General features: G+C 49.3%; 1 protein-coding gene across 1 annotated transcript in view; it reads right to left on the reverse strand.

The window, feature by feature from the left end:
• Nucleotides 1-1,755: 1,755 nt before the first annotated feature.
• MEGF9 (multiple EGF like domains 9) overlaps nucleotides 1,756-25,653 on the reverse strand; it is a gene marked incomplete at its 5' end in the record, with an annotated part of 49,323 nt that continues 25,425 nt past the window's right edge. The window contains 4 exons of the mRNA XM_083876029.1: nucleotides 1,756-6,651; nucleotides 10,254-10,526; nucleotides 11,420-11,563; nucleotides 14,849-14,988. Of these exons, the coding sequence (XP_083732155.1) occupies nucleotides 6,197-6,651; nucleotides 10,254-10,526; nucleotides 11,420-11,563; nucleotides 14,849-14,988 (1,012 nt within the window). The 3' untranslated portion in view covers nucleotides 1,756-6,196. The remainder of the gene's footprint in view (nucleotides 6,652-10,253; nucleotides 10,527-11,419; nucleotides 11,564-14,848; nucleotides 14,989-25,653) is intronic.

Below are 25,653 nucleotides of genomic sequence, written 5' to 3' on the forward strand. Positions count from 1 at the left end.
TGACTAAGTCCACTCACTTGAAAGGATAATACCAATTTGCTCTTGTTTAAGGTTTCAGCGAGGTGTTACATATTTGATGTAGGTCTTTAAATCAGCATCCATCAGGCACAAGTGCAGAGTAAATCACTCTGCACACACAGCACAGAGTCTCTCTGTCTGCAGAGTCGCAGCCTGTGTCGAACACACTGGAGTCAAAAGGAAATCAGCAGGGCCCTCCTGGTGCAGCTTATTATTTCATGAAGTGGCTGTCTGATGGACAAAGATATGACTATATGGAGATACATCCCTGTCTATCTTCCCTGGAAGTGTTCAGGGCCAAGATGGCTTGGAGCAACCTGGTCTAGTGGAAGGTGTCTCTGCCCATGGCAGGAAGGGAAACAAGATGATCTTTTAGTTCCTTTCCAACCCAAACCACTCTGTGGTCCTGCGATTCTCTGTATACACACAGCCAGGATGGAAAATTCCCCTGGGAAATTTTATTGCACTGCCCAATGTTTTACAAGCTGCAGTAGCACCAGGAAGCTGCGAGGGGCAGAAGGGACTGGGAAATGTGTTGTTTAGAAGCAGTTAACAACTCGCCTTCGGATAATCTGCTTAATGTTGTTTAACCTTAAGTTCATTAGTAGCACATTTGGGGAGATTACACTAAACCCTCGTGCCAGGAAGCCGTGTTGGAACTTTCCTACTTCTCAGGGCAGCTTGAGATCCTTCCCACCTCAGGCAAAGAGTCCTAAAGGAAGTCTGGGAAAGGACTTGTAGTGAGTGCAGTGGTAGGGCTGAGTTGAGCAGGATGGAGCCAGCTGCTCACTGTGCTGTGCTGGCACAAGGAGGGCAGATGTCACCATCAGCTGAACACGGGTCCCTCTCACCCTCCTGTTCTCACTCCCTGCTCTGGGGACTTGGTTCAGACTCAGTTCTGCCTCCTCCTCACACAGTTCACAGCAGGATTCTTCCTAAGTTAAGTCATGCACAATCCAACTGCTCTGCTAATGCAAATCAGGTCTCAAACTCCCTTGAATTTGAGCCCTTACTTACACAGCTCTGGCTCAAACATCTGAATGAACACTTCAAACCACATGCTCACTCAGTGTATGAAGCCTTACCTCTCCAAGTGCTTTGCTTCATGCGGGCTGAAGTCAGACACAGCTTTCACAAAAAAAGATCCTTTAGCATTTGTTTGCAAAAAAAAATCTATTTCCTAACTCTGCCAAGTGGGAAGGAAATGCAAGTTTTCCACAGGCCCCCCTGCAAACACTCCCAGAAGTGATGCCACAGATGTGGATTTCAGAGTATCTGTAACAAAATGGCCTTTGAAAGACATCTGTTGTCATGAAGAAAAATCTGATACAATATCCTCACCCCATTTCCAGCTTTGCTTTGAGGGTTTGGTTGTTAGTGACACATCTCTGACAAAATGTGTCCATGTGAATGATACAGAAAATGGTGGGAAAACTCATGGCCTGTGGAGCTCCCAAACACAGCAGAGGGCTGGGATGGTTCATAGCAGACACAAAAGATCAGAGGGCTCATTTTTAGCTGGATTTTCCACACAGAATGTCAACTGTGCTTATGAATATCTGTGATAAAAAACATTTTTGTGCCTTGGTTCTCGTCTTGCATACAGGGGCAAAATGAAGGAATAATTCTCTTGGAACAAATGTTATTACTGGAATGAGATTGGATTCAATCCTTTTTGTCACTGGGAAGACTCTTGCTGAAATTCAGTGAATAAAAACACAAATGCAAAAATCCAAGTGGCATAGATACAAATTATATACATTTATTTTTATTCATTTTAAATAACATTCTTCTGTATAAATTCTGACATATATTCAAATCATACACTTTTTTTTTTCTTTTTAGAAATGCATTTGTAAGCATAGCATATGCTTGGGAGACACCGTATTTGGATGTAGAGTGAGACTGATGGGTTTCAGATGGGAGCAAGTACAACTTTTAAGGCCCACATTTTTCTTATTTTAATCCATTCCTCTGACACATAAAGAGCAGAGTCCTGTGGGAGCTCACTCAAAAACTTCACTTTAAAGAGAAAACTATTTTTATATCCTTTATTTAAAGGAGACTGTGCAAACTTTCTGCCACATTTACATTGCCTGTAACATTGAAGAGGATGATGCTGCACAGCAGTGTTTAACTGGCCCAGGATACCTGGAGGATGCTGGATATATCCCCTCCTCTTTCCTAAATGCTTCTTGCTAAGTTTGCTCAGCCTGGTCCAAGGGAATTATCATTGCAGTGGCTGACATCTCCTGACAGCTCCCCAGGGCTAGTGCTCCTCGTAGCTATTTCCAGCTACAGTGGTCCACGAGATTCGATCTCTCTCCTCATTAGCACAACCACTTCTCTGCATGTCTGCTGCACTCAGTGCTCACCAAATGCTCCCCAAGCTGTGAGCCCTGCAGGCTGCCCCCAGCCCTGTCCCACCCCAGCCCTGTGCCCTTGATCTGCTCATCCTGTCCCATTCCCTTTAGTGCCGAGCTGGACTCGCCCCAGCCAGACCAGCTGGGCCCTCACACTGCCAGGGATCGTGCCTGGAGCTGTTTTCCCACATCCACCAGCCCCCTGCCCTGTCACAGCTCCTCTCTGCTCTGCAGCTGCTGTCCCATGCCATCAGTGCCCTTCCCTGGGGCAGCCCCAGCACTGCAGCTGGGTACCATTCCCAGGCAAGGGGTGCTCCAGGTGTTCATGGACACCACGTGCACCTGGATGGCCACCTCAGCCCCACAGGTCACCAAGATGTCCTACCCTGACCTCGCTGGCTGCTCAGCTGGGCTTCAAAATAGCCCTGAGAGTCCACTTCTGGTTTACCTGCCCTCACCCCAACCTCAGGACAAACCTCAGCACCTGGGAAATCTCATGGCAAGCGAAGACAGTGGCCTCAGTACCCTGGCACTGGTGTTTGAGCTCTGCTATCCCTCCACATACAATCCAGCCCAAGGTGACTGGAGACAGAACCAGCTCAGCTTCTTCCTCCCCTCCTGTGGTGCCAGGGGAGCTGATAAGAGCACGGACGATCTGACCTCACATCACTAAAATCAAACATGAAGCTGTTTATCCTCTCCCTGCTGAGGCATCCATCTCCTTTTATTACTGTTGCTCCTGTGTGCCAAGGCCTGGGTGGCAGGAGGTGGCTGCTGTGTCCCTGCTGAGTCATTCTGCCATTTGACAAACACAGTGCCACATCCTCTCTGTGCTCCCTGTTCAGGAACATCCCGTGCCATCCAAATCTGGGCAGCCAGATCCGCCCTGCCCAACGAAGCTTTCCCATCACGTCTTCCAGGCTGTCTCCACCCCTTCATCCAGCTGTGCAAGCCACAGGCAGCAGCTGTCCCACCCTGCAGGGCATCCTGACTCCTCCTCTTCCCAAGCACAAAGCCTTTGGATTACTTTGGGGGTCAGAAGCAGCCCAGGTGCCAACACCTCCTGTGCTGTGGCAGGCAGGGACTAGGAGGGCTCAGCACCTGAGCCCACGCTCTGCTTCAGCAGATGGTCCCTCTTTCTACAGTGAGACAAAATCCAAGCCTGTTCCTGTTACAAAGCAGCCCACAGTCACAGCAAAACTTAAGGAAGAGGTGTTTTGTGGCAGAGATGAAAAAATCTGCTGAAGTATTTTAGAAATGTTAAAGTGAACAACCTGTCCTTTAATTTGCTTGCTAGCATCAGTCCCAGAAGCCTGATGCTTCCTAAATTACCTTTCCCCACCCCATGAAGTGACCAAGTGCAAGTGTACCTCTACATCAGCACTTCTAAATAATTACAACTTCTAGGAAATTTTCTGTTTCGTCACCACCCTGCTCTTTAAAAGTTTGATGAGTAACTCGAAGATTAGCAATATCCAGATTTTCTCCTCCAGTCCTCCCCCGTTTTAAAACTAAAAGTAACATTGCTCTGAATGACATGAGCCAGATTTATTACCTGAAGTATGGGACCTCATCCAGGCCCACCACAGGCAACAGGTGCTTTTCCATCAGCATTTTTCCATCAGTTTGGGCCTACATGCAGTTCCACATTCTGCCCTCACCATTTCCCTTGGTCATCCTCAACGACTTTCATTCTGACTTGCCATGTCTCATCTTTAAATCAGGCAGCAAGTTTTTGAGGCAGAAATGGCATCTTTGAGCATGTGTTTGAACCACCTACTTTCCCCCCACCCCCCTCAAGTTTCCAAAGATAAGAGAAACTTCCTCACGGCACCAAAAACTAAATAAATAACCTACATGTTCTCTCTACCATTTCTCATCTGGAGAAATACTCACTTTGTCCTGGCTCAGAGGATGTATCCACCAGCTCCTGTACCACCATTGTCCCACCACACACAGCAAATGCAGCTGCAGCTCTGAGGCTGGGCAAGAGTAAGGGGAAATATTTGTTTCTTGCCCTGTTTCCATGCAGTAGTTTGATTTGCAGGGGTGTGACAGACGGCCCAGGGAGCACAGCCCCTGCCCTGAGGGACACACACTGCAGGTACCAACCCAGCAGCTTCATGGTGTGACCTCCCTGTGCACTGCTGCCTGTTGTCTCTGCTAACAGCCCACCAGCCTCTCACCAAAACCAAGGCAATCTGCAAAACCTGTTCCCTGTGGTGGGTTTTTTTGACAGCTGATTCCCCACCACCACCTTGTGCTGCTTTAAATTCTGAATCCAGCAGTGCACTTTTACCTTCTGAGCCTCGGAGCAGGTCCTGCAAGCTCTTCATCCCAAAGCTGTTTCCACCCAAATCCAGGAGAGCTTTGCTTGTGGCCCTCAGGAGGCTGAGCTCAGCCCTCCAGCTCTGTCAGCTCAGCAGGGATGGCAGTGGGATCCCTCCACACCATGAGCACCCACTGGGGGGAACCTCAACCATTGAGCCCAGGCTCTCAGCGTGTTTGTGACAGTGTATTTGTATTTTGTATACAGACATAAAAGCAAGGAATACATTGGTGCATCCAATTTTTGGACACCTACTCAGCCCTAGCCATGGCAACATTGGTATTCACACTGTATTTAAAGGAATGGCAAAATTTGACAGAGACAAGTAGGGAGCACTCACATTTTCTCTAAAAAAGAAGTTATTCAATGACAGTGGAAGAAAAGCTTTAAGCAGTTGGTGTTTGCCAGAGGCCCAGCTCCAACAATATTGCCATCTCATTTACAGTATTTTAAACAATCCTCATGTTGTTTTTTTTTTCTTTTTAAAACAACGTCACTAACTGCTGTACAATTAAAACCTAGAGGATAAAACATGACCTGGGGAGTGGGGGAGGTTGGGGAGGGGCTCATGGTTTTGTTGTTGGGGATTTTTTGGTTGGTCAGTTGGTTGCTTGTCTTTTTTACAAATAATTACAAATACAATTCCAAGAAGATATATTACATTTTATATACAGAACACACCATTTCTATCAGGGTAGGGTATTAAGCCTGGCTTTTATTTTTACATGGCAACCCTGAGATGTCTTGTCGTCTTCCCTTGCACAGAAACTATACAAGTTCATTAACTCCTTCTAGAAAAAAATGGATTGCTATGTCTTAATAGCATCATCACCCTGTATAAATATTCAGAAAGGGAAAAGCTTAGTCTCCTCCCTAACTCAAATGTTCTTGAGATTTTTTCCTGTTTCCCTGCTTAGTGGGAGCAGATAACGGTGACTTTTATAAGTGTGCAACTCACTCCTCCTACTTGCCTTTTGGTAATACAGTGAACAATGACTTCCCTTTTTTTTGTTCTCCTTTTCAAACAAGTTTCTATCAGGAACGAAGATGATGCCTTTCCAAAGGTCTGTTTCCTGAAATTCCACTGTTAATTCATGAGCTACTTCTCAAACTAAAGGATGAAGACACAAGTGTTGGGTTGGCTGGAAACCAAGTAGCTTCTGACTCATCAGGGTCTGCTCTCTCCACCCCACCACCACCTCTTCATTAAAAAAAATGTTTCAATTCAGCATAATCCAGTTTATAACAACAGTGAATTCTATGGATCTTTATGGAGAACAGGACACTGAATGCATCTCACCACACTACCTGAAATTCAGATGTACTGCACTGTCTTCTGTTCACCTGCAAGCTACAGCACGCCTGGCACCAGAGAGTATCTGAAGGGCAAATTCCTCTGCCTGGAGCCTTGGCACGGATCCTGACACCCCTTCCACAAGCCCTGTACCTTTTTGAGAAGCAAACTTTGGAATAAGCTGGATGACTTCTAAGCTTTGTAGTTATGCATGGGAGTCGTCAGCGTGAGCTGTCCATTGGGGGCCACCTCGTTGCCATCATCTTCCAGCAGCCCCGACACATCAGCGTTGGGAATGCTGTCGTGGTAGCTGCTGAAACTGATGTTGTCCTCCTTGAGTTCAATGGTCCAAAAGGGAGCATTAAGTTTTCTGTTCTGATACTCACGGTACATGTAGACAGCGCCCACAAAGCCCATTAGTAAGACCACAACAATGATGATCACTGTCAAAATGATGATGTTGAACTGTGTCCACGAAACGTCTGCGAAAGCAGAGGTGCTGTTGTCAGAGGAGCTTATAGGAAATACTGTCTGTAGGGTTGTTGGTGACAAAGTACTGTTTAGCACTGCCGTGGAAAAGGATGTGGCCTTCGTGGTATTTGGAGCAGAAGTTGCAAACTCTGTTGGTTCTAGGCCAAGAGTGGCTTCTACAAAACAAATTAAAAAATGATCAATAAAAAAATCTGCTGAGCTGAAAATCAAACACAAACCTAAGAGATTTGACATTCATATCACAGTTATTATGGCAATTAAGGCTACACTGCTAAACTGGTATTTTTCAAAGCAGTTTAGAAACTGTCTGTCCAGGGTTGTGTTTGGGGTTTTTTAATACAATTCTTTGTGCTAAATGCCCATGGACTACAGGACTCCTCTGAACAGTCTGCTGCTGAGGGACAGCTGCAGCAGTCAGGATTCAGGCTTCAATACAGCAGCTCATGATGACAGCAAGTCCCAGTCCAGCTCCTGTTCAGACCAGGAAAATGGGATTTTACCGAGCTCAGCAAATTTAGACTCTGAACCAACGTGTCCCTTGGTGTCTGTGTGGGCTGCACACTCAGACACAGCAACTCCAGGAGCTTAAACCCTTCACAACCAGTGCACCAGATGCAGGATTTTGTTCACAGTATTGTTATTTTTGCCCTACTTGTACAAACAAGAATATCGAAACTGAAATAATGAACCACAAGTACTCAGCCATCCCAGCATTTTGCAGCGAGTTCAGTGTTTGCACCACTTCAGGTAAAAGGGCAAAATAACCTCAGTTCTGCTTTCAAATGAAGTCACACACAAGCCACACAGAGACCCCCCAGCCTACACAGCCACAAGCAGAAGGTGACCAAATCACAACAAAAAAACACTCTGGATGTTCCTCAGAAGCTTTTGAACACAGCAGAGGCCAGCTGGGATCTTGGTTTGGTTTCAGCTGCTGGCATGGGTGCACACAGGAAGGATCAGAACATGGGAACTACCAGACTGTGCTCTGTCTTTTCCTTGGCACTAAACAGCCAGGAACCTGCCTTGCTTCCAGCAGCCATGGGATAACTCCCTTCTCAGTTCAGGAGCCAGGTTAACCTTGAGATCTTAGAAGGGGGATGTGAATTCCTTATGCTTGCATCAAACCTGTTGAGCTACAGGCCTCTGAGAGCACCATAAATCTGTAGCATTAAGCTCACAAATGTAGCTAATAAAGCATTTCCTCACATGAATAACCTGATCTATTTTAGATTCTCAAGTCCAGGCAACAGGAACACTCCACAAGCTGAAGCCTCAATCAGCCAGAATGTTCTCTGCACCTATTGCTCCACAGGACTCTCTGCATCCTCTTTCCCACTCTCTTCCTGCCAACAGAAAAGCAACTTCATTTTAAATCCACATACAGCTGCAGCAATTACAGCTGATGGTGCCATGCTGTATGGATCCAGCTTCCAGCTCTCCTGAACATCTACTAATTATGATTGAGGAGAAGAGTCACTTCCGAAGGACTAATTTTGCACTAAGTTGAATCTCCAATGGCAACAGGAGCTGGAAATATTCAGCACATGTCCTACCACGGGCCCTCAGGGGAACTCCCACAAGTTAACTTCGGGCTGTCACGTTCCCAATTCAGGCAACCAGCAAAGAAATTCCTCTGGAAGGGGCATCACACACCTAATTGAGGTTCCTGCTCAGAGTCACCTCCCTGCAGCAGCTCCTCTGTTCTCTACAGCTCCTGCCTTAGACTGATCAGGACACTCAGGATGCTGAATGCCGAAAGACATTTCTCAATGGCATAACAGGCAAAATTTTGTGATAGGAAGCAACATGATAGGAGCAAGAGATTCCTGGAAAACCTTTGGCTTTCGGAAAAGGGCATAAGGAATTCAGTCATCCTTTCCAAATTCCTTCCGCAACACTCAATCCCTGGCAAATCCTGCCATAAGTAGGGAAAAGCAGGGAAAAACCAGAACCGACACAATGGCTGATTCACCAGCAAGGAAACAGCACTTTTCTGGGCTTTATTTGTGAGTCAGCATCAGCTCAGGGCTGGCACGGAGGCCTCGGTGAGGACATTTCCTGGCACTCCCAGGAACGTTACGGTGAAGTGCCGGGCCCTGGCCCCGGCGCCGCTTCCGGGCCGTGACACGGCGCTGCCTGTTCCGCTCCCGGGCCCGTGCCAGCTCTCCAGATGTCCCAGAGCAGCTCCTTGAGAGCAGCAGCTGCTCTCTCAATGGGCTGCTTTGGCAGCTTTGACAGGAGCCTCAGCTCCAGCTGCTTGATTGAAGCGCCGGCTCTGCGGAGCTGCTGCTGCCTCCTGTGCAGGAGGAGCCCTGGCAGGAGTCCACGCGCCCGGCCCCGAGGAGGCTGCGGGGCTTGGCTGGGTGGCACAGAGCCACACTGCTCCAGCACTGGGGCCCTGCTGGGCCTCCCTATGGCAGCAGGAGCACCACCTGCTCTGGGGCTGAAAACACTCACTTTGGTCCTTTGGATATCCTCTCTATCTGCCTTGGAAATACCAGAATCCTGGTCAGGCTGAAGGCTCTGGATGGTCCCTGTGGATACATGAGCTTTGCCCACGCTGTACAGAACCTGCTGTCTCGTTTCACCTGCCACCACTGAAACAGAGCCTGGGTGATGATTTCACTCCAGGTGCCACTCAAATGTGCTGGTGATTTATGAAAATCTTAACCTAAAACAAGCTAATTAACCTCAGCATGTGAGTTTTTAGGCAATTTTTCTTTAAGGAACTGGAAAGAAGCTGGACATCTTTTTAATTGCTTAATATAAACGGGAAAACATAAGTGTTAGGGAGAGAGGAAAGCTCAAGGAGCATGTCCCAGGCCCCTTGAAAGGGGACAGGCTTTCCTCACATCAGGAACTGGCTATAACAATGTCATTTAAATAAAACTGAATGGTGAAAACTGCAAGTACCCAAGCAAAGCCATACATACAGATTTTAATGGAGTGAGGTCATGTGGATCCTTGCACAAAGCCAGAGCTGTGCAGGGGGAGGTAATAGATGAGCTGATGTAAATGTGCTATTTCCAGCCCTGTTACAGCTAATGAGCATCCAACTTTGTTGTACTGATCATCTCCCTGAGCAGGGAAGAACTCTGTCATTGCACACTCAGAGAGCAGCACAAGAGTGAAAACCACATTAGTTCCTGATGGAGGATCTGAACTGAATCTCTGGACAACAGCAAACCTGTGCCCAAATACTTCTCTGAACTCTGGGTTCTTTCATCTAATACATCACACTGGTAGTGTTTCCATGCATGGTGTTGGACATTCACCATGAAAACCACCGAAGGAGCAACTCCAGAACCATTTTCTCTCACTCTATGTTAAATACACTACAAATAAATGGGGTATTTTCCAGCTTGTTCACTAGCAGTGCCTGCCAGGATCTGGAATCAGGGTGGTTACAGAGTTAACTCTAAACCACCCTTCAAGGCCAGCAGGCATCAATGACTCCACACTGGAGTTGCCTGCCCAGGGAGGTAGTGGAGTCACTGTCCCTGGATGTGTTTAATAAAAGACTGGACATGGCACTCCTTGCCATGGTTTAGTTGATGAGGAGCTGTTAGGTCTGGACTAGTTGATTAAAGCTAACCTAGTCCATCCTGTGATTCTGTTACAAAGATCTGGTTTTCTTCTCTACACCAGAGACCAGATGAATCCAAACTAACGTGAACAACTAACAGCATCCCCTCCCCATCCTTTGGGCAGCTGCACAGTGAACCTTGACACTGACTCCAGCAGCATTTTTTACCTTTCCTGGTGCAGTTGGTGCTCTCGGAGTCCCTGGCGTAGCCCTCCTCACAGAGCTCACAGTGGAAGCCCGTGGTGTGGTAGAGGCAGCCGATGCACTCGCCGGTGTCTGGCCAGCACACGCTGGGGGACAGCGCCGGGTCCACGTTCCCATTGCACTCACACCTCAGGCAGATGCTGTCTGAGTTGTAGTAGCCCTTGTCACACTGGTTGCAGTTGAGGCCAGTGTACCCTTGTTTGCACTTGTCACACCTCGGGACGCTCTCGCCAGGCTCTGGAGAACACAGAAGGCAAAGCAGGGATTTGCCACGGCCCCGTGCAGAGACACCCGTGCTCTGGGATTTGTTCTGTGGGACCTGCCCACAAGGCACCCTGACAAAAATCAGCAGCCACCAAATATTGACCCATCTCAAATTCTGAGCTGAAAACACAACTTCTGAACTGCAGCAATTTCTCTGTTAGTAGCGGAAGAAACAGCTTTGGGGAGTTCTGATGCCTCGTACCAACCTCACAGAGCAAACTCCGCACGTTGCTAAGGAAATAGATCATTATTCCTGAACACTTCCATCTCAAACAGGCAATTTCAGAGAACAGCTGGAACTATATGGGGGATGCTTGCAATCCAAAAGAACTTCTGGGCCTACACAAAGCCAGAAGCAGCTTGCTTGCAAAATGGATTAGGGAAACATCAAAAAAAGTCTTACATGTGACTATTAGAGCTCTGACTTGTGTCAGTTACACTGGGGAATCTCTGCATGGAGTCCCATGGAGATGTTCAGAAGCAGACTCAGAAGTATGGAGGGCCACAAGGCACTGCTGAGCATCTCCTGCCCCCCTCCTGGCTGCCACAAGCTCAGCAGCTTCTCTGCAGAACCTTGCAGGCTCTTCAGAGCAGACTGCAGCAACACACTGGGAGCAGGAACTAGACTTTAAGATCCCTTCCAAGCCAAACCATTTTGTGATTCTGATCCCTCCCCTGCACAGCTGCTCTCACAAGAGGCAACACAAACACCAGGGATCCATCACAGCAGGTGCTGCTTCCAGTGCACACAAACAGGAGCTCCACAGGCTATAGAACACCTTGCTGGGCTGACACACTCTGAGGGGCATTTTGACTGAGGAGAGCAACCTTCATTATAAGGAATTTGACCAAAACAGGAGCCTCACGTATGTGGCAGGTGCCGGTGGACGCCACGGTGGAGCAGGGGCAGTGCTTGCAGCTGTGGACAGGGTGGGTGCTGAGATAGAAACCCTCCTTGCAAAGCTCACAGTGCTTCCCCTTGGTGTTCTCCTGGCAGTCCAGGCAGGTGCCTGCAGAACAGAGAGGAGAACAAGCAAACATTCAGCAGCAGGAACTGGAGCAGAACATTTGGAGCGAGAATCCTCATGGAACGCACTCAATTATCTGAGCTCACAGGTGGTTTTGGATGCCCTCTGGCCAAAACATGATCCTGGCCTCTGATGACCTTCTGATGCTCATCCCCTCACTCCACACACACAGAGATAATGGGAAAAAGCAGGTGGCCCTAGCAGAGAGGCCCCACAGCTCAGCACTGAAAGGTCACTGCAGGTAAACACGAGTTATCAGTGTTAAAATTCTCCTCAAGGAAAGCAGTGTCAGTTTGCATTTGTATCAGTGAGATGGAACACTGATGCTTCAAGTCCTCCACTCTCACGAGGAGTCCCTCAGGTTTATGCCTTTGGGTTTTGTGTGCAGCCTCCTCCTGAAGGAGGTGGTGATAAGGGGGGAGGACATACCAGTGTCCTGCTTTGGGGGCAGGCAGCTCCATCCTACCAGCATGGCTTCAGCTCCTCCACCCCAAGACAAGGCAGCAGCAGCCACTGACCTTCCCAGAGAAACAGAGGAGACCTGAGGGCTCCATGAGCCTCCTGCCCTTCCTGGGGAAGCCCCTGAATCAGAAACTTGACGTGCTGTGTCTGCACAGACGCCGTGTCCTAATGGCCTCCAAATTGCATTTTGATACTGCTGTGACCAAGAAGAAAAATCTCCTTAGTTACAAAAGCACAGGCTCTATATAAAGCCCATCCATCACCAGGAACATGCTGTAATTCAGCTGGCTCCTCGGTGAGGTGGCAGGGAGCTGAGATTTGATTAAATCCCATGTACCAGACTCTGTAAAAGCACCAGCCCTTTCTATAAACTAGGGTGCCCCAGAGCAGTGTGAGAGCACAGACAGATCCACTGAGCTGATCCAGCACTGCTGCTGGGGGATGGGGAAGTCTCATATCAACATCAACCACAGGAAAAATCCTGACTGAGGTTTATGCTGACTGTTAGAAAGACCACAGCAGATTTTCTTATTAACATCAGAACAGTTTGGCTCCTTCACAAGCCCGACAGAGCTGCTGGTCCTCAATCCCCACAGTGATGACTCCACAGCCAAGCATCCCCAGCCACCCTGGCATGTCCTTGCAGCCAAGGGCAGGAAGCAAACCCAGGAAGTGGCTGATTCACCCACCCAGCAGGGCCCTGCCAGCACCCTTTGCTCAGCATCACCTCCCACACACTGTTTGCTCTTCCCTCAGCAGCCTGTCAGGCATGAGCCAGTGGTTTTTGTGGGAGAGATGTCAGGTTTAGAGGGGAAAATTATCTGCTAAGCTTGGTTTCTCCAGCTGCAAACCTGGATCAACAGTTTCAGTGGGATGGATGTCTTGGACAGGGAAGTTCACCTGCCTGGGCACAGCAAGCACTCAGACCGTGCTCCCCAGGCACTAAAAGAGGCATAAATCTGGAATCACACCCGTGTTTCCTTGGTCATTTCAGGAGCAATGTCTCTCCCATCAGCAGGAATCACCCACATCCATCTCCAGCAGCCCTGCAAAATGGTTGTGTTCCCCTGAGTCAGCACTGCTCAGCCAGGCACGCACGGGCAACACAATCAGGTATCGCTGTGGAGAGCCTTAATAATTAATAGCACTTCTCATGCTGATAATGCCCTGAGGAAGGATCAGACCTCACAGGACCCCAGCTGGGAAGCACCAGTCCACCTCAGTGCACAGACACACCACGGAGTACAAGGGTCGTGGCACAGGAAGTGCTGTCGGCTGGGGAGCTCCTGCTGCCCAAGTTATTTATTTATGCCCAGTAATTTGAAATATGCCTCCTGGACAGAGCAATGCCAAGCAGGAGCCTGCTGCAGAGCCAGCAGAGGGAGCCCAAAGTATAGCATTAATGGGCAAAAAAACCTTTGGAAATTGCACAAAGGCTACATAGAATTAATGTAAAGATGGGGAGGTCACAGCAGGTCACATAGAGTGCAGACTCTAGAGCAGGCGTCCGATGTAATTTTTAGTCAACTTTGTTCTCATTTTGTTTGGTTCCCTCAGCCACAGGAGCAAATAGAGCAGATGGAGGAAAATTTAAAAATAAAATAATTTTTTTTAAAAATTGTCAAATCAACAATAGGTCATTAAGCAAAATGAGGGGTTTTCATTGCAGTGCTGTGGGCAGCACTGGGCAATATCAACAGAAAGAGCAGCCCCATCCCAGGAGCAAGATCTGTGCTGGCTTTTCTTTGATAAATCGAGAGCAGGAGGAACACTGAGGGAAGCAAAACAAAAAAAAAAGGAAGAGCAGATTATCCTCCTCCTTCACAAAACCCACACAGCCAGCTCCAAATCAGTAACACAGCTGATGTGTGCACAGCCTTAGCGACAGCCTTGTATCCTTCAGTACTGGTAGGACATAAGCACACAGAGTTCAGTACAGGAGTGAATGCAGTAATTCATCCTCAAGGGAACGCAGGAATTCACCCTCAGGGAGCACAGACCCAGTGCCCACGGACCAGGGCATTCCTCTGCTGCAAACACACAGCCCAAGAAGGAACACACAGGCACAAATTGCCCAGAAATACCTGATTTCATGAGCTCTGCCTCTCCACCAACAAATTCTGCAACATTACTTTTAATTATTACCCCTTCCTAAGCTCCTGGATAAATATTACAGAACTGCCTTTCAGCCTGGAAGTTTTGAGGAGAATTTGGAATTTGAAGTGAGTGCTGTGGCTGAAGTGGGGGTTGTGCAGGCAGTCCCACAACTGCTCCTCCAGGATCTCTCCCTCCACATTTGCACTCCATCAACATCTGTCTGAGTGACAGATAGCCAAAGAAATAACCATGGAAAATGAACAGGGCCAATCTATAAAAAGTGGGCAATATTCATTAAATGCTGCCAGTTTTTACCAGCTCTAATCCTGTTATCTGTGGCAGCAAGTCCCCTTACGTCAGTGCCAGCACAGTATATGTTTCCAGGTAAACAGCAATTACACAAAAGGTCTTTAAAATCCCTTGTTGTGTGTTTGTATAAGTGCAGAGAACAATAGAGCTCCAGTTTCTGATACAGGCTGCTGAATGAGGACTCTGCACTGCGGCCTGGGCTAAAGCACACAGCCTTCACTGCTCTCCTTCAAAGGAGACCAATCCCAAGACTGCATTTCCACAATTTTGGGTACACAAGGCAAAAAGATGTAGATGAATGAGATTAGAGCAGAGTGTGCTGAATGAGAACAGAAAAACCAGAGACAAGAGGGGGCAGGTGAAGTCTGCAGCCCCAGGATCACAAGAGGACATGGTCACCTGTGGAGTTGTGGCAGGTTTGGGAGTGGTTGTTGCACTGGCAGGGCTCACACGTGGTCTCATTAATCCTGTAGTAGCCCTCACTGCACCGGTCACACTTCAAGCCCGTGACACCGACTTTGCACTGGCACCTCCCAGAGCTGCAGAGGGAAAAACAAACAGTGAGATCTGGCTGTGCTGGGAGGCATCCAAGGTACAAACCTGCAGGCAGGGTTTTGGACTCCCTTTCTTCCTTTCTGCTGGAAGCAGGACATGAAACCCAGAGGAAACCATTTCCAAAAAGTGATGGGGAGTTCAGGAAAGTACAAGTGTCTGCCAAGCCAGTTGCCCTGACAGCAATCTCCAGCTGGGCACCAGAAATCATTGCTCATTCTAGAAAGCCTTGGCCCAGAGCCATCCCCTTGCATCAGCCCCAGCAGATGCTCCCAACAGCCCCTCTGCAGTCCCTGCACCACCAAGCACCTGTGCACCAGCCCTGGGTCCTGCAGGACACTGGCACACCCATGGTCACTGTGCCTGAACAGTCCCAGAGCACCGGCCTGGGTCATCCTCTCCCCTCCACACCAGAACTGAGCAGCACCTCCCAGATTTTCATGTGAGAAGACAATTCCCTGCTCGCCACCTGCTCTCCTGGCTCCCCTGGGAGCTGGGGCAGCAGCTCGTGTGTCCTGCTTGGCTCCAGCCAGGGCAGGTGTCAGCCACCTGCACTCCCTCCTCTTCTCCTCCATGATTCCATTTATCCCTCCCACATCTCCATGGACACTTGGGCAAGGCCCCTCTGTCCTGCTGAATTCTACCCAGTAAAGCCAGGGAGAGACAGGAGAGGGTTCTCCCTTCCCCAGAGAGGTTTCCACTCCAGCTGACCGAGACAGGAGCTGTTTACTCAGGCACAGTGTGACTGCAGGGAGGGTGGAGCACTGCACTGTGAACACAGAGGGCATTGCTGGTGGCTGCCATGAGCAAACAAATACCAGGAGCTATAAAAAGCAAAGGTTACCCTCATTCCTTTGGCTTTCTGCATTACTCTCTCCACACAGAGGCTTCCAATACTTTGCTTTCATAACAGACTTTATACATCAGCAGCATTTAGCTCAACTCTCAGAGGAATCACAGGAATGGAGAAATGCTCCTCCCCATCCAGCCCTGGGCACTGCTGGAGGTGGCTGAACCCACCAGGAATGGCCAAGCCAAGGGACAGAGAGCAGCCAGTGTCTCTGCACATCCCCAACAGCCCAGGGGGGATCTGCAGGAACCCCTGTCCTGCCTGCTGCAGACAACCAGGACAGCAACCAGAGGAGGCAACGAGGCTGGTGAGGGGCTGAGAAGGCAAACCCTGTGACTGAGGGAGCTGGGGTTGTTTAACCTGGACAAAAGGAGACTCAGGGGTGACCTTATCACTCTCTACAACTCCCTGAAATGTGGCTGTGCTCAGGTGGGGTTGGTCTCTTTCTCCAGGCAGCACTGACAGAAGGAGAGGACACAGCCTTGAGCTGCACCAAAGGAAGTTGGATATTAGGAAAAAGTTTTTTACAGAAAAGGTGATAAAGTACTGGAATAGTCTGCCCCGGGAGGTGGTGGAGTCACCATCTTTGGATGTGTTTAAACAAAGACTGGATGTGGCACTCAGGGCCATAGTTGAGGTGTTAGGGCTGGGTTGGAATTGATGATCTTGAAGGTCTCTTCCAATCCAGTGATTCTGTGAATTCTGTGAACCCAAATAAACGGCATTTGGTCCCCTCCAGGTGATGGATTTATCTGCAGGGGAGGGGATACCACCCACAGACAGCCCTTACATGCTGCATCACCCTCTGAGCTCTCCCCTGTACAACCTCCACCCTCTTCAAAGACCTTTTAAACACCTTTGAAACACTTTTTAAAGTCAGCATTTCAGGGCTCACTGTGCCTCCACAAAGCTCATCCATTGTTCCCCCTTTCCTCCTGGGAAGAGTGAGCAAGGCACAATTTGCTCCTAAAAGCCTCCAGAAAAATCTGCTGATTAAAACTAATAGATGTTTGATGCACTGATGTGTTGTTGATGTGTTGTTTTTAACTAAAAGGCAGTAGATTGCAATGTTTTGGGCAAGACGTTGCTTCTGTTTGAAATTAGCATAATTGAGTGTTCCTGCTGTTTGTTTGTTTGCTTGCCAAAGGAAGAGGAACTACTCACCAAAATATGGACCTCAGCCCAAGGGGCTACACAGTTAAATAGTTGCAGAATCTGAAATCTCAAGCATATTTAATGGCCTGATTACAACAAGAAGAAAGAAATATGATGTTTCCTTGCTCTTCAGGCCATTATCTGGAAGTGCAGCAGGCAGATGCAAAACTCAAAGGCATGCTGGTAAGCAGCTCAGTATGTTTGGCTGGTAAGCAGCTCAGAATGTTTGACTTTTAAAGAGCTTTTCACAAGACCCAACATTAATCCAAACGTTGTCACAGTGTTTAAAATAAGCGCAAACAAAAAGCAGCTTTTTTATTATTTGCCCCTGACTGCTACTGCTATTCCTGTAAGAGGGCAGGGACAGGCAGGGAAAAGCCTGCGCTCTGGGGAGGAAAATCTGATGTTTAGCCTGAAAACACATCTTTGAGGATGCACCATATGAGCAGGGTTTTGTAGGACCAGGCATTTGAGCTGCATCATCTTCACCCTCCCTGGCTTCCTCCTGGAGTTCAGAGAGTTTTGTTTGACTCCCTCCTCTGCCTGATCCAGCCTTTTTTTCTCAATGACACCATCCTCTTCCTCCCTGTTTCCACCCTGACTCTCATTTCCTTTCTTTCAAGGAGGTTTATTTCCCCAATGACCCTGCTGGAGCTCAATTCAGCATTTTGGGGCACAGTCCCTTGATTTTACTCGTTAGCTTAGAAATAACAGGAAAGAAAGCTTAAAAAAAAAGGGGGGGAAAAAAAAGAAAAAAGACTGTTTGGAAAGTTTGGTTTGAATGCCTCTTGAGCAGACCTTTTCTCAACATGTTACACATGGCGCAGAGCCAAGTCCTGCATGTGCAAGAATTAAATCACTCAGCAAATATAAAGCTTTGCCTGTGGTCATTGCTTCCACAGAATAAAGCCCCCTTACAACACTCCTTTTTATAGCTCCAGCCCAGCAAAGTCTGTCAGACACTTTTTAAAGCAAAGGTCAATGATATAAATGCATTGAAACCACAAAAAAAAAAAAAAAAATCCTGTTAACAGACCAATTGTGCCCATAAAAATCCAGAAATTTGAAAGAAAAGACCCACAGTTTAATACTTGCACAGTGAGAACTGAACTGGATTTTGAGCATCAGCCAAGAATTTCGTTTTGGGGGGAAGTGGGGGGAACGAGGGGGATGGGAAGAGGGAAACGTTTTGATGCAGCAACATCAATTACTCAACTCCTCTTCAGATGATGATTAACCCCTCTGAAGCCAGCCAATGCTCAGCTCTCACAAAGAATTGATACAAATACATGTTGGGATAAAACCAGACTTCCAGTAATCAGAGTCTCCTGCCAGCATTGGTTTCTTCCAGTTTTTTTTATGAATAGACTCACTCTGGAGACCATGTAGGTGGTGTGTATCACCATCACATCATCCATCAACTTTACAGATGTTTCCTACTGATTAAAACCATCACCAGCACACGAGGCACTGGCAGAAGGAGCAGGCAGTGATTGCTGGTCAGGGCACAGCCACATCCAAGGCTTGGATCCAGCATGGAATGATCTGACCCTCCACACACCAGGTTTGGGATCCCTCCAAGGCAGGAGCTCAACCGATCACCCTCATCCTCATCCCTGGGCTCTGCCTCAGGTGACAGCCTGGGGCTGGACTAGGACAAAGCTACACCAGGCAGCAGCAGTCCCACAGACAGGGGGCAGGACAGTGTAAATAGAAGCAAAATATTGGGGCAGGGGACAGCCTAGACCCCAAAATATGTCTGCAAAAGCCAGCCTGGTTTCATGCCCAGACCCCACAGCTCCCTTCCACTCCTCTCAAGGGGAAAGAGCCACAGGATCCTGGCACTTGCCAAGGGATTTGTGCCACTGGTGGTAACCAAATGTTCCCTGAGCTGGGATTTTACACAGGACTGCAGCTTTACAGGTACAGAAGTCAAGGGGACACACCAGAGACACCCCAGCCCTCCCCTGGATACTGGTGAAGAGGAGGACTGCAGACAGTTTTGAGCCCACTTGGAAATGTCTCAGGATCAGGGCACAGGGAACAGCCCCTGAAGCCACAGAGCATCCTGCAGATGATTTTCTGCCAGGTCTGGTTGCTGGGGAAGGACACAGTGAGGGGAAGGGCTTGGGAGCTGTACAGACTGCACAGGAACTCAAGGCCTCATCACAAGGGGAAAAAAAAGCATTAAAGTATCTGTGATCTGAGACAGACCACAATGTGCAGCCACATCTGCAAGGGGTCCCCACTCCTCCTCCACAGAAACATCTTGATTTTAGCAGGGACATGACAGGCACAAGATGGATGGGAGGATGAAGGACCATGGCCTTAGGGGCTGTTGGGAGACAAGCTGTGCACAGTTAATGGTCTAACAGAAAACCCTCAGCAAGCTTCAATCATTCCTTTTCTTCCTTTCCTTTTTTTTTCGCCCCCCAAGGAGGAGGAAGGGAGAAATTAATTTTGAATATATTCCCAGAAACCAGAAAAGCCTGGATGCCCCAGTCAGAGCCCAGGGAGTCGCTGGCTATGTCAGACCCAAGCAAAACAGCAAAGCACCAAGCTCTTGTGCCTTAATTTTCAAAACATATGAGATTGGTAAGATTTTGGGGCAGAGACAGAGGAGGGAGATTTTATAGGTCTCAAACCAGGCTATGCCCTGCAGATGAGCCATGCAAAACCTACAATGAGAGTTTTGCCAGCTCCATGTATTGTCTCCACCTTGGAGCACAGAGCACAGGCCCACACCCTGCCCAGCTCATCATCTCCCTGGAGAGCTGGGGAGGGACACACTGCCCTAAGAGAGAGAGCAAAGTGAGGGCTACACCAGCCCTTCCCTGGACATCTCCAGGTGGCATCTCCAGCTTCACCTGTGCCTCATCCCCTGGGGAAGCCCCAGAGACAGCAATGCCCATCAGTGACCCCAGCAGGGCCGGGAGTGTCCCTGGAACAGACACAATTAACAGCAGTGACAGCTCCGTGTGAATGAGGGAAATCGTGCTGAGCTATGAGCACCTTTAGAACAAAGCCCGTGAAAAGGCTTTGTCACACTTTGATGGGATAAGACAAAAGGATTCTGCACAGGATCAGGAGGATTCAGAAGAGATGTCTCCAAAAATGGTGTGTTCCTCCAATGAGCTGGGCTCCTCCAGCACTGATTTTGTGTGATGTCTGACAGCAGCCAGGGGATAAATCTCTGTTACACTTTCCTGGGCAACGTGGAAAAGTTCACGTTTGAAAATTAAATGCTCCAAGACACTTGGGTGGGAAACCAACGCTGTTAACACTCAGAATCACAGAATCATTTAGGTGGAGAAGGCCTCCAGGATCACTGAGTCCAACCTGTGACTGATCATCACCAGAGCATTGAGTGCCATGTCCAGAGATGGGGACTCCACCAGCCCCCTGGGCAGCCTCTTCCAATGCTTCACAACCCTTTCCATGAAAAAATTCTTCCTGATGTCCAACCTAACCTCCCTTGGTGCAGCTTGAGGCCACATCCTCTCATCCTGAGGCTACCAAGAACCCTCACAACCCAGTGCTGATTTCCCTGTCAGTCAGTTATTGCAATACCAGCACATGGGGAAGGGGACAGCAGGAAAAAGCCCCACATTGGGTTTCTCCTCCCCACTCCCTCAGCTCAACCCAAAGCTGCTGGAGGCTGAGGTGGCTCTGTGGGAGAGTCAGTGGGGCCAGGGCCAAGCCCTCCCTCTCTGAGCCCCTCTGTGGAGGACACAAGAAGCAGAGCTTTATGGGGGCCAACACTGGCCCATTGTGTGCCACATTCCTCACTCCCTGCTGGGGCACGGCAGCTGCTCTGTAGGGCAGCCCTTGACGGAGCAGAGACACTTCACAGCTCTGAAAGGCCACTCTGTAAATGTCAAAGGGCCACCTTGTCTGGCCACTGCCGCCTCCACAGCCCCAGCTCCCCTGCCAGGGAAAGCTGGGAACCCCCAGCCAGGCCTGAAGAAAGGCAGGAATCTTCAGCCTGGGCTGTCTCCTCCAGGTGCCCTTGAAGGCAGGGAAGGAAAATCCACACTGACCCTGGAGAGGGAGGGTGGATGGGGTCCTGCACAGTTCCATCAGCAAAAGCCTCACTCAGGGCAAAATCTCAACCTCAGCTGGTGGGTCCTGGTTGCTCAGAGTAAACCCAGATCCCTGTGGGGATCATGTGCAGGGATGGGCCAGGGAACCTCAATGCAGGACACATCAATGGGGATGCCAGGGAGATGGGGCTGGTCCCCACTGAGCATATCTGTTTTGCCCAAAGTGGTCCCTCCATGCCCCAGACCTCTGTTGGAGCCTCTGCTCAGACGGCAGAAGAAGACTCAGGGTACAAGCAGTGCCTGAAGCACACCCTGGGCACCACCTTGCAACCAGAATTTACCCCAAAAGCTTAAACAGTTGAGCCCAGATTTCATTTGGGGGGCAGTCAGTGCTTCCCAGAGCAGCAAAGTTTGCAAACAAGACAACACAGGAACAGCAAAGCCTGCTGGAAAATCCACAAAATAACAGGATTTCTGAGAAGCCACAATTACCATAGGGGAGATGATAACAATCCACCTTTCCCTGCTGCTGTGTCCAGTCACTCATTCATTTCCCATTCCCATCTGCAACTGAATAAAAATGGGTTCAGGTACCTTTCCCTTCTCTGGGGGTAGAGAGGAGGTGAGCTAATCAGATGTAAAGGATGTGAGAGGCAGGAATAGGGGAGAGATTTAGATAATTAAAGCATGCAGAAAAATAGGCTTTAACAGGGTATTCTTCTGCTTTTCTGACGTCCACATGTAATAATTTCCGCTACAAAACAAGATCTGTTCTCTACAGAGTGATGCTGACAAGGCATTACTGGGAGATAATGAGCCACCAGTTGTGCTCATCTGATCTATAAAAGGGAGAGCAGTCTTTTTAAACAGAAAAAGGGGGTTTTGTCTGGTTTTGGGGGGTTTTTAAAGCACAAGTCCTTGATGATTTCAGCTCCCAAGGTCACATCTCCAAAGGGGAGCAGTGCCTGATGTGGTTTACTGGGCTTCTAAAATACAGCAGAATGGAAAGACAGATCCCACGCAAAAGAGAGACATTTCAGAAGTGTGATGACACTCTGCAGACAGAAAATGAAGATTTTATCTATGCAAAACAGCTCCATCACTTCCCCCAAACATCCTCCGGGCTCTGGGATGGACAGCAGCCCTGCAGGCTGGTGAAGCTCCACAAAAACCCTGAATTTCAATGGACCTGCATTTCCTGACCACTAAAACAACCCCACCAAATCCTGCCTCGCATGAGGTTCAAGGTGTGTCCAGACTGTGCCACACCAGGCTGCCCCCCTACAGTCCCTTTTCATCTTCCCACATCCCACCAGCTCCACAATCCCAGTGTGTGGCTCTCCCTGCCCAGCTCCCCAAGAACCCCCAGCCCTTATTCAAAGGCCTCAACAAAGCTCTTTGTCCAGAGCTGCTGACCTTACCCTGAGGCTCTTAGAAATCCCCACGAGCTGGGGGTCACAGGATCAGCCTCTGCACACGGAATCCCCCCACAAAGGCAGCACACAGGGATGGCCACTGCCCTCCCTGCTCCAGCCATGTGCAGATGCTCCCAGGGACACTCTGCCTTCATTCTTTTTAATATGAGCACAAAGCCTGAGGTCCCCTTGAGGGGGCAAAGCAGCTCTGAATTAACACTTGGGGATTTATGTGTGTGAGTTATCATTTATTCTTCCACTGGAAACGAGTGACAGGAGCTCTCTCTCACATGAGTGATGCCCAGCCTGCAGCACAAGCCGTGCAGGAATTGGGATCACAGGATATCTCTGCAGCCAGCAGTAAGGAAAAGGCTGCTGGATCAGCAAAAAGGCACAGCACTGCACCCTTGGGCATGGGGTTTCAGCCCACAGCAACCAAAGGAGACCAGACACCACCTCCAAGCTGTCTGCTGGAGCTTCTGCTTCCCATTGCCCTTCTGCTTGTGGGGAAACTGAGGCACAGGCAGAGAGGGCAACTTAAATTAATCTACAGAGCCCAGTTTAACAGGATCTGTTTGCACTAGGGACAATGGCAGCAGATGTGTAGGATTAGTTTAGAGCTTTTTAAGGGAACTGGGAAAACCTAACCCAGTTAAGATGGTTAACCTGGGTTTAGGTAAACCATGTGTCAGGGGAGGTTTAGGCTGGATACCAGGAAAAGGTCCTTCCTCCAGAGGGTGTTGAGCACTGCCCAGGCTCCCCAGGGAATGCTCACAGCCTCAAGGCTGCCAGAGCTCCAGGAATGTTTGGACAATGCTCTCAGGCACAGGGTGGGATTACTGGAGTGTCAGTGCAGGGTCAAGAGTTGGACTGGATGATCCTTGTGGATCCCTTCCAGCTCAGAACATTCTGTGATCCTTAAAACCCACAGCAGCCACAGCTCTCCTCTTGGTTCCCTGGCACAGGTGCATCACTTTTCTTCCCTAGAACCAGGACAAGTTTAAAAAACAAAACCTCCCAGGGAAACAGAGAATTGAGAGCTGAACCCTTCTGCCAGACAGCAGCATCTCATAGCAGCATCTCTGCTTCACAGCTCCACTCCCCCAAACACATCCCAAACCCACGGGAGCATCCACACAGGGACAGCTGCTTGTAGGCTCAACACACTGCCCCCACGGCTTCAGGAAAGGAAAAGCCACAGATTTTTCCCAAGTGCTGGGCTAGGAAAAGTTGGGATAAACACCTCAGAGGAGGTAAATCCAGGTCAGCCTTCCTGCAGATGAGCTGGATCACACTGGGCTGCCCTGGGCCGGCATCTGCAGTCCCACGTGGGGATGGGCAGTGCTGGCAGCAAGGTAAAAATAAACAAAGCAAAAACTGCAGAGTCATCTGCCATCTCCTGCTCCCCAGGAGGGGGATGCTGCCTCATCCAGGCTGGCCTCATGCTGCCTGCAGTCCTGGTCTTTCAAAGCCCTCAGCCAGAGGACAGGTTCACATGGAGAAATGATCTCAGTGTGTGTTTGAAGAGCTGTGCCTGCACAGCTCCTCACGCCAGGGCACGAGGGCTGCAGAACCAAGGGCTCCCTCAAACCAAACCTCCTTCCCCTCACCTTGCTCACCCCAGCTCTGCTGTGCTGGCTCAGGCTGCTGTGACTCACCTGGGGACATGGGTGGCACTTCGGGCAAAGCTGCACAGGGCCAGAAACACCACGAGGAGCCCCAGGGCTCCCACTGCTGCCCTGGCTACTGGGACTGGACACCACTGACTCCAGCCCACTCCTGCTGCCCCTGCCTTGGCTCCCTGCCAGCCCTCAGGGAGCAGGAGATCAGAGTTCAGGCACAGGAAAAAAGGAAAAATAATCTTATCAGGGTGCAAGGCTGGGAGATGTGTGCTGGCCAGCCTGGGCACGGTGACCTCCTCCAGCAGCACTGATCACCTGGACTCCTCCAGCAGGCTGGGAGCTTCTGGTTTCCTCAGAGGACACACAGCCTTCAACTCCAAGGGCCCAAAAGATGGTGAGGGATGCAGCTGGTGGGGGCAGCTCTTGGCTGGGGCTACATCACCAGGCACAGTCCCCACTTGTCACTGTCCCCAGAGCTGTGCAGCAGGAACACGGCCCTTCCAGCTCAGCCCCATGAGTCACCTCATTCTCCACCACTCTGACCTTGACCATGGCCCTTGAAACTTCAGCTTCTCTCTCCACCCTTCCTCTATGGACTGTGAACACTTCCAGGCCACAGCTATCTTTAGCAAGCATCTGCACAGCATCCAGCCCAAAGAAATGTGGTTTTTTCTGAGGTTTCTAGGCGTTAACCACAGCAGGGACAATTCATTCCCCCTCTCCAAGATGTGTCAGCCCTCTCTGAGCAGCCCAAGACTCCATCCAGCCCCACCGCAAGCTCCAGCCTGAGCCACACACAGCTTTTCATCTAACAAAAAAAAAAAAAAAAAAACACTCCCACCAGAGCACAGAAATCCTCTGCCATCCCACAGGGGGGATCTGTGTGGATCTTCCCAGATAATCAAATTTAAACCACCACCCAAACAGACCTTTGATTAGCAGCCATGGAGCCCATTCATAGCGACAGCATGTCAGGTCAATGTTCACTCCCAAAATCAACTCTGTGCCTCAGGAAAGGGATTTTTTTGAATTTTTGTTTGATGGTCTGCATTTGAGGTCTAGTTAACAAACAGGGGACTTGGGTTGCCATCTGGCCAGCCTGAGAGCGTGCTGAGAAATAATACTAATAAATCATCATACAGTGGTGCTTTAAAAGGCACTTTTACAAAAGCGTGGGCGAGCTGACTGAAACCTAAGAGACATCTTTGTGTGCCCTGAGGGCTCGACCTTGGGGCACTCCGCCCTTCCAATCAGCAGCCCTTAAAAAGGGTCAGAGTCCAAGAATCTCTGCTGTGTTTCACCCAGAGGAACAGCCATGGCTTTCCTTTGAAGCCTCACACAGGAATTCACTTGTGCAAGTCGAGCAGGGCTGGTGCTTTATTAAATAAATAAATAGTACAACTGACAGGATTTTCCATGTCAACAAAACAGTAGCTGGGTGCTGGTGTTGGGCAATGCCTGCGTGTCTCATCCCGAGCACAGATTGCCTGAGGGACACAAACTGCTCCTCCAGGGACTCCTCAGCAGCCACCCAGGGTTGCCAGTGTGAGAGCTAAAATCCCCATTC

The sequence above is a fragment of the Zosterops lateralis genome (assembly GCF_965231275.1).
Source record: "Zosterops lateralis genome assembly, chromosome: 20".
Lineage (NCBI taxonomy): Eukaryota > Metazoa > Chordata > Aves > Passeriformes > Zosteropidae > Zosterops > Zosterops lateralis.